The 7,096-nt window shown below is 61.9% G+C and overlaps 1 protein-coding gene across 1 annotated transcript in view; it reads right to left on the reverse strand.

The window, feature by feature from the left end:
* Positions 1-3,207: 3,207 nt before the first annotated feature.
* The window catches only part of ZBTB17 (zinc finger and BTB domain containing 17), a 19,761-nt gene continuing 15,872 nt past the window's right edge, over positions 3,208-7,096 (reverse strand). Inside the window, 6 exon segments of the mRNA XM_006023204.2 lie at positions 3,208-3,718; positions 4,479-4,568; positions 4,756-4,971; positions 5,094-5,224; positions 5,973-6,093; positions 6,634-6,750. Coding sequence (XP_006023266.1) covers positions 3,435-3,718; positions 4,479-4,568; positions 4,756-4,971; positions 5,094-5,224; positions 5,973-6,093; positions 6,634-6,750 — 959 coding nt within the window. The 3' untranslated portion in view covers positions 3,208-3,434.

Raw genomic sequence — 7,096 nt, forward strand, 5'->3', positions numbered from 1 at the left:
GTATTTGCCATGCCAGAGAGGAGGACTTGTTCCAGCCGCCCGTGCTCGAGTCCTGAGAGGTGGGGCTGGAGGCCAGGAGGTCTGCCTTTGCTTTTTCCTACCAGCTCTATGGCCTCAAACAAAGGCAAAGCTGCACGGCCCAGTCCCCTGGGCTTCTCCACTGCGGGGTCCCAGCTGTGGGGCTGGGCGGCCGCCAGGCACACAGGAATCGGGACCCCCAGCCCGTGCTGTGCAGCACCGCGCCCCGGCCCCCCAGCTCTGGGTGAGACCTGGGCTTGGGGGCAGCAGTGGCCTCGGGCTGCGCTCTGGGAGCTGGACAGCCACGTCCTGAGGAGCGCGGATACGTGGGGCCCCAGGGAAGACCGCCTGCCCAAACACCCTCCCCGGGGCCTGGCTCAGGTCAAGGTCCAGCTGCAGAGCTGCCTCTGGGACCCCAAAGGGCCGTGAGCTGGGTGGCCACTGGGCAAAACCTGGATCTGCACCCCAGGGCTGCTCTCCTCATAGAGGGGTCCCAACGCTGCGCCCAGGAATTTCTGCTGTCCTAAGGCGCAGGAACTGCGCAAGGGGCAGGCCAGCAACACCCGCTGTGGGATGCTCTGCTCCGCTCTGCGCTGGGGGCAGAGCCCTGCCCTGGCTGTGTGGGGACCGCTGAGCCCCTGGGGACTGGTGCTCCCCGTCCGAGGCTGCACAGCAGCTCCCCTGCCCTGCGCTGGGTCATGACCACCCATGGTTGCGGGCTGGAGGCAGACCTGCCTGCAGCACCACCTCTGCCAGCCCCTATACCCTGTCCCTGGGCAGCTTTGCCCATGCGGGGTTTTATTGTTGTAAAAAGTTTACCTTTTTCCTGTGGAGAACTAGGAAGAACCTGCTGTGACCTGCGGGTGCCCTTGCATGCGTCTTTGCACATGTCTAGCCCAGCCGTCTTGGACCTGTTCAGACTAGAGGGAGTCCTGGGAGAGGCTGGCACGGTAGGCAGCCCCCTCGGAAATGCCAGTGCTGAGGTCTCACTCGACTGGAGCAGCTCCAGGGCTGCGGGGAGCTCCCCAGAGCCGGCAGGTTAAAGCCTGGCTTTGTCTTGTGCATCCCGGATGCACACGGATGTAGCATGGATGCTGTGGCCCTGGGTGGAGAATCACTGTGCAAAACAAACGGTTGCAGGCCACTCTCATGCACGTGCACACCCATACCCTTTCAAGCATGTTCGCGCAGACATGCACATGCATATACGCTCATGCACACGCATATATGCACACACATACTCATGCATGCTTGTACTTAAGCGTGTGCACACATACACATACCCCCATACACACACACAATCTTTGCAGGCACAGGCCACTCCTGTCCCATCCCCAGCATGTGCCGGTGCTGCCTTCCAGCCCCTTCCCAGCCCCTGAAAACACCTGGGGGGCGGGGGGCGTGAGGCTGATACAACCACATGTGGACACCTCTGTCCCATAATCCAGCCACATTAAAGCGGGGTGCTTATCCAGCCACATTAAAAGGACAGCCACCTCTCCCCGATCCAGGCACATGGGGTGGTCAACACCCCATAATCCAGCAACATTAACAGTGCCTGTGTGTGTGTGGGGGGGCATTAACCCATAATCCAGTAACATTTTTTTGGTGGGAGTGATCCAGATCCATGGGGCATAACCCAGCCAGGTTTAGAGATGGGGGTTTAACCCCTTAAACAGTCACATTGGGCAGAGGGTTAATTCATAACCTGGATATTTTTTGCAGGGGGTGGGGAGGGACCACATAATCTGGCTACACTAAGGTGGGGAAAGTGTCAACCCATATTCCGCCTGCATTACTGGGGGCGGGGCAGAGCCAGCCCCATAGCAGCAGCGGGGGAGGCACCCCATAATTCAGACACATTTGGGGTGGGGAAGACCCTATAATTCAGCCATGCTGGTGCAGGGGTTACCCCCCCTTAAAGCAGCCACACTGTGGGGGAATGGTTACGCTATAACCCAGACACGTGGGGGGCACGCCGTAATGCAGCCGGGTCGCCCCCAATCCAGCAAGCTTGGGGCTGACTCTAAACCAGCCACATGGGGGGCACCCCATATCCCCCTGCATTAATGATGGTTGGGGGGACCCTGGGCCAGCCTCGCAGGGATGAGCACCCCATAAATCCAGCCATGTGGGGGGGATGCCCCCCCACAAAATAGCCACATCTGGGGGATGGGACCTATAATCCAGACACTTTTTGTGGGGTACCCTGTAATGTTAAGGGGTTTTGGGGGGGGTGTTAATCCACCCATATTAAACTGTTGGGGGGAGATCATCCCTATAACCAGCCACACTGTTGATGGGGATTAACCCATAATCCAGCCAGATTTTGTGGGGGGCAACCCCTAATCCAGCTTCATTAAGGGGTCTTGGGAGGGGTATTAGGGGTAGGGGGAATGGCCCTGATCCAGCCCCTTTTGGTGTGGCGCTGGAGCCAGGACCAGCTAGTTTTCTCTCCAGCTCTACCACTGTCATGCTGCTGTCCCTAGCCACGTCCCTTTGCCAAGCTGCACAGCTGTCTCTCAGGCCCACCAGCCCATGTTTCTCCTGGTGCTTCTAACCCAGTAGCAGTGGAGCCAGGGAAGGGATGGGTCCCTCTATAGTTACCCAGGTCCGTGCTGTCCTGCTGTAGCAGCCCCTGAGACAGGACATGGCTCAGTGGACCGTGGGTCTGACCCTGCCGACAAGTGGGTGGATGCCAGGGACCAGCAGCTGCTGCCATACTGGGGCACCTGGTCCCAGCAGAGCACAAGACCCCTGCAACAAGGACTGACAGCCACGGGGAGCTGCAGTACATCCGAAGGATGCCAACAGCCACGTCTGTGCTCAACGGGCTGCGAGCTCAGTGTCTGTAGCCCGTTCCACACACACTAATGGAGGTCTGTTCCTGCCGACTGGTCAGGGCCCTTCCTCAGCGGGGATGAAGGCACGATGCCGAATGAGCTTGGGGGGCTGCAGACAAGGACACAGCTCCGGCTGGGCCACGGCAGGCGCTGGCAGAAGCTCCCCCCAGGCCCTCACTGCGACAGGCTGGCGGGAGCTCTTCTACCACCGAGATGCAGCTGCCAAACCTCACTGCTCTTGCTTTAACAGGCACTGTCCTGGCAATCACCCACTTAGCCGGGCCACAAAGCAGCTGAATCGGAGCATCAAGGGCTTCACGGATTGCCCAGGCCCCGGCCGGGGCCTCTGAGGAGGGCTGTAGGTAGGACATACCTGATGGATGGGAAGCAGGATGGTGGGGAACGGTTCAGGGGTTCAATAGGGTTTAGAAAATAAGGGGATTTATTTAATCTAGGTCTGAGCCTGGTGGGGCAGGTGGGGCTCCTTACAGAAATACATTTGTACATCATTTCATTTAAATAACCGGCTGGCAAAGCCGGAGCGAGCCAGGGGCTCCCCCGTGCGGCACCCGGTCACTCGGGCGGGTCCTGGCCCTCGGTGGTGGGTGGCGGCGCCTCTGCCAAGGGCGCCTGCACCTCGGCCCCGTCCCGGGCGCGGAAGAGCAGCTCCCCGGACTGGATCACCTGCTCGGCCTGCCAGGTGGCGGCGGCGCCGTACTGCTGGTAGAAGTCCGTGTCAGCCTGGAACATGACCAGGGCCTGCGCCGTGTGCATGCGCACATGCTGTGCCAGGCTGTTGGCGTCCAGGAACTTCTCCCCGCACGAGTCGCAGGCGTAGAGGATCTGGGTGTTGGGGTCTGCAACGAGATGGGGGCAGAGTGGCTCAGCCGTGGCGGGAGGCGACCCGGGCCCCGTCTGTGCCCAACACATCGGCGCTCTGACTGGGAAGCCCTGCCCTTCTGGGGAAGGGCCCAGATGGCAGAGGCATCGTGCTGGGCTGGCGCAAGCTCTGCGGTGCCACGAGGTAAACCCAGAGGCCTCCCACAAAATGCACAGGGGCTTTCTGAGCTCTCTGCCACGGCTCTAGCATCTTCCCAGTCAATAACACAAGTGAAAGCCAAGAGGCGACATTTTCCGAGGGGGCTTCGAGTCTAACGAGGCTGAGAACCTCTGCTCCCGGGAACAGCCCTGTGGGGCAGACTGGATGCATGGAGAGCCCCAGCACCCGGCGAGCTCACCCCAGCCACGAGGTCCCTTGGCAAAGCCCCAGGCAGGGACACCCCTGCGGGCAGTGCAAGCAGCTGATCGCACCCGTGTCACAAGCACGCGGGGCCTGCAGCCTCGCCAGGACCTGGCTGATGGAGAGTGCAGCTGGAGATGTCCTGTGTCTACCCTGCGTGCTACAACCCTTCCCGAAGCCCCTCGCCGCACAGCGAGCCCCAAACCTGATGGGGAGAACCCCTTCGGAGGCACCGGCTCCCACGTCCCAGCACCTGGGCAGGTCTGGGGCAGGAGGTGGAAGGAGCTCGGGGGGTTTGTTCCTTTAGTGCAGGGTCTCCCGGCTGCATGAAGGTCTCCCCCGAGCCCACGCCCCTTGGCCTCCACACGAAGCCTCACCTGCCTCCTGCACCTGCTTTACCGCCTTCGTTATCTCTGCTTTAAGTGCTTCAGTCTCATCTGCTGTCACTGCTGCTGCCACAGGGACCACTATGGTTTGGGGGAGGAAAGTAAATGAGACTGAGCGTGCTCTCCCAGCTCGTCCCCAGTGCTTCACCCCAGCCCAAGACGGCCTGGGTCATTGCCACAGCAGGCCCCGTCCCCCGACACCCCAGGACAAGCTAAGCACAGCCGCCCCAACACCACAGCGCCCCAATGAGGTGCCTCCCTGACTCACCCGTCAGCTGCGTGACCGCCGTGGCGGCCAGTGCCTCTGTGGCTAAAGTGACCATGTCATCTGAGGCCACCGTGACGATGTTGACCTCGTCGCCCTCCTCCGTCTCCAGCAGCTTCATGCCGGCCTTGCCCTGGTGCACGGTTTTGACGTGGGAGCGCAGGTTGTCCACGCGGTTGAAGCCCCGGCCGCACTTGTCACAGAGGAACGGCTTCTCCCCTGCTTGGAACAAAGCCCCCGTCAGAGTTAGCTTGGAGACGATGTGCCCCTGGGGGTGCGGGGTAGGGGGCAGCCCCGGGCCAGGGCCACGGAGCTGGTGGAGGCGGGGCGGCAGGACGCACCGGTGTGGATGATGATGTGCTTGGAGAGGTCCCCCACGTTGACAAAGGCCTTGTTGCACACGGTGCACTTGTGTGGCCGGATGTTGTCGTGGTGCCGGATGTGGTTGGCCAGCTGGCTGGACTGCACGAACCTGGGGGAGACGAGCCGGGGGGGCCTCACAGGGAGCGGCGGGAGCGGGGCCGTCACTGGGCCCGGTGGGCAGAATGTGGCATCCCCTGGGCCTTCCCCAAGGCCGGGGAGAGCTGGGGGCTTGAGCCCTCCGGCCTGTTCACGGACAAACATCTCGCCCTGCAGCCTTGGGCTTGCTACAGAGCCCCAGGAACAGAAGGAAACTCACCACCTCCCTCTGCCCAGGTCTCTGGTCACTGAGCAGAGCAGGGCCCTGGGCTGAGCCTAGGACGGTCTATGAGGGGACGATGGAGCTAACGGCCCCCACACAGCCGCTAGCTGGGCCTGAGGGCTGACAGCCTGCACACCTGACTGATCTGAGACCTGGAGCCGCGCCACGGGGGCTGGGGAGAAGACTGGCTGCCAGACAGCAAGGGTCAGAGCCCCTTTGTGCACAACTTCCTGGGACAGGCAGCAGTGAACCCCTTCAGCACGGGATGGACAGAGCCATTTTGTCACCCCACGAGACAGGAGGCTTTTCAGCGACAAGCTCCTAGGATGTCCTGGGCCAGGCCGGTGTCGTCCAGCCCCCAGCTCCTCCTTAATTCAACCATCCCTTCAAACCCGCTGGTGCCAGGACCTGGCGCCCGCATGGAGCTGCAGGACAGGACTGAAGTGGGAATGGGGGGCCGAGGGTGGTGCGGGGCCAAAGCCGAGCCACGTTCCTATCAGCTGGGCCGAGGCCAGGGGCCTCTTCCAGGGGTCCTCACCTCTTGCCGCAGCGCTCGCACACGTACGGCTTCTCCCCCGTGTGCTGACGCACGTGAGCGATGAGCGAGCTCGCTTGAGTGAAGGCCTTCCCGCAGATCAGGCACTGGCAGGGCTTCTCGCCTGGGGGTGAAAGGGGCAGGACAGTCAGGGCAGGGCAGCCGCAAGCACCACCCTCCGGGATGGAAGAAGGGGGGCAACCAACACAGAGGCCTCGGAGACCAATTCGTGTTCCCGTCTCAGTCAGACAGGAGCGGTGGGTAAAAGGGACGGGCACCAGTGAGTGGGGCAGTGGGGGAGTAGACACCAGGATAGGCAGAAGTGTTATAGCCAGGACCATGTGGCCACTCAGCCCTTCGATGGGGAGGACTCAACAGCACTGCTCCTTGATCTACCATCAACATGCTGTCACATGCTTGTAGCATTGGCCTGACGGTGAAGCTGAGACGTGCAAATGGGTGTTACCGGGCTGGCTGCTCACCAAGGTACAGCTGTGCCCCAAAGGCAGAGCCTCCTGGCTCCTACATGGAGGGTGACTATACGCTGTGGCGATGGGCAGCAGGAGGACACCCCGGGGGAGCACGGTGGGATAGAGCGAGTCCAGCTCCATGAGAGGAGCGTATCAGCTCGTGCCCCACGTCAGGCACGGCCGGCCCAGCCTACCTGTGTGAATGCGGACGTGTCGCTGCAGGGCCCCAGGGTCGGCAAACTGCCTCTGGCAATGCACGCACACGTAGGGCTTCTCACCGCTGTGGATGCGCAGGTGCCTCTTCAGGTTCCCTTGGAGAAGCCAGACAAGAGGGATTCATAGATTGTAAGGGCTGGAAGGGACCTTGCAAGATCATCGGGTCCAGCCCCCCTGCTGCACTAGGCAGGAAAGACAACCGGGGTCATGTGTGTCTGTCTCTGCATCTGTGTGTGTCTTGGCCTAGCACTGTGGACTGCGATGGGGCCCTACCCTGGTAGAGCACAAGCAGCACTCGCCAGTGCAACAGGAGCTGCGTGCAGTCCAGCAGGAAGCGCAGCCAGGAGAGACGGCTGCCCGCCAGCCAACGGCAACGCCGCCCTGCTTGGATTGCAACGTGTCACAGGCTGCCAGCCCTCCGCACTCGGCCTTCGGACCCGC

The sequence above is a fragment of the Alligator sinensis genome, unplaced genomic scaffold, assembly GCF_000455745.1.
Source record: "Alligator sinensis unplaced genomic scaffold, ASM45574v1 scaffold512_1, whole genome shotgun sequence".
Lineage (NCBI taxonomy): Eukaryota > Metazoa > Chordata > Crocodylia > Alligatoridae > Alligator > Alligator sinensis.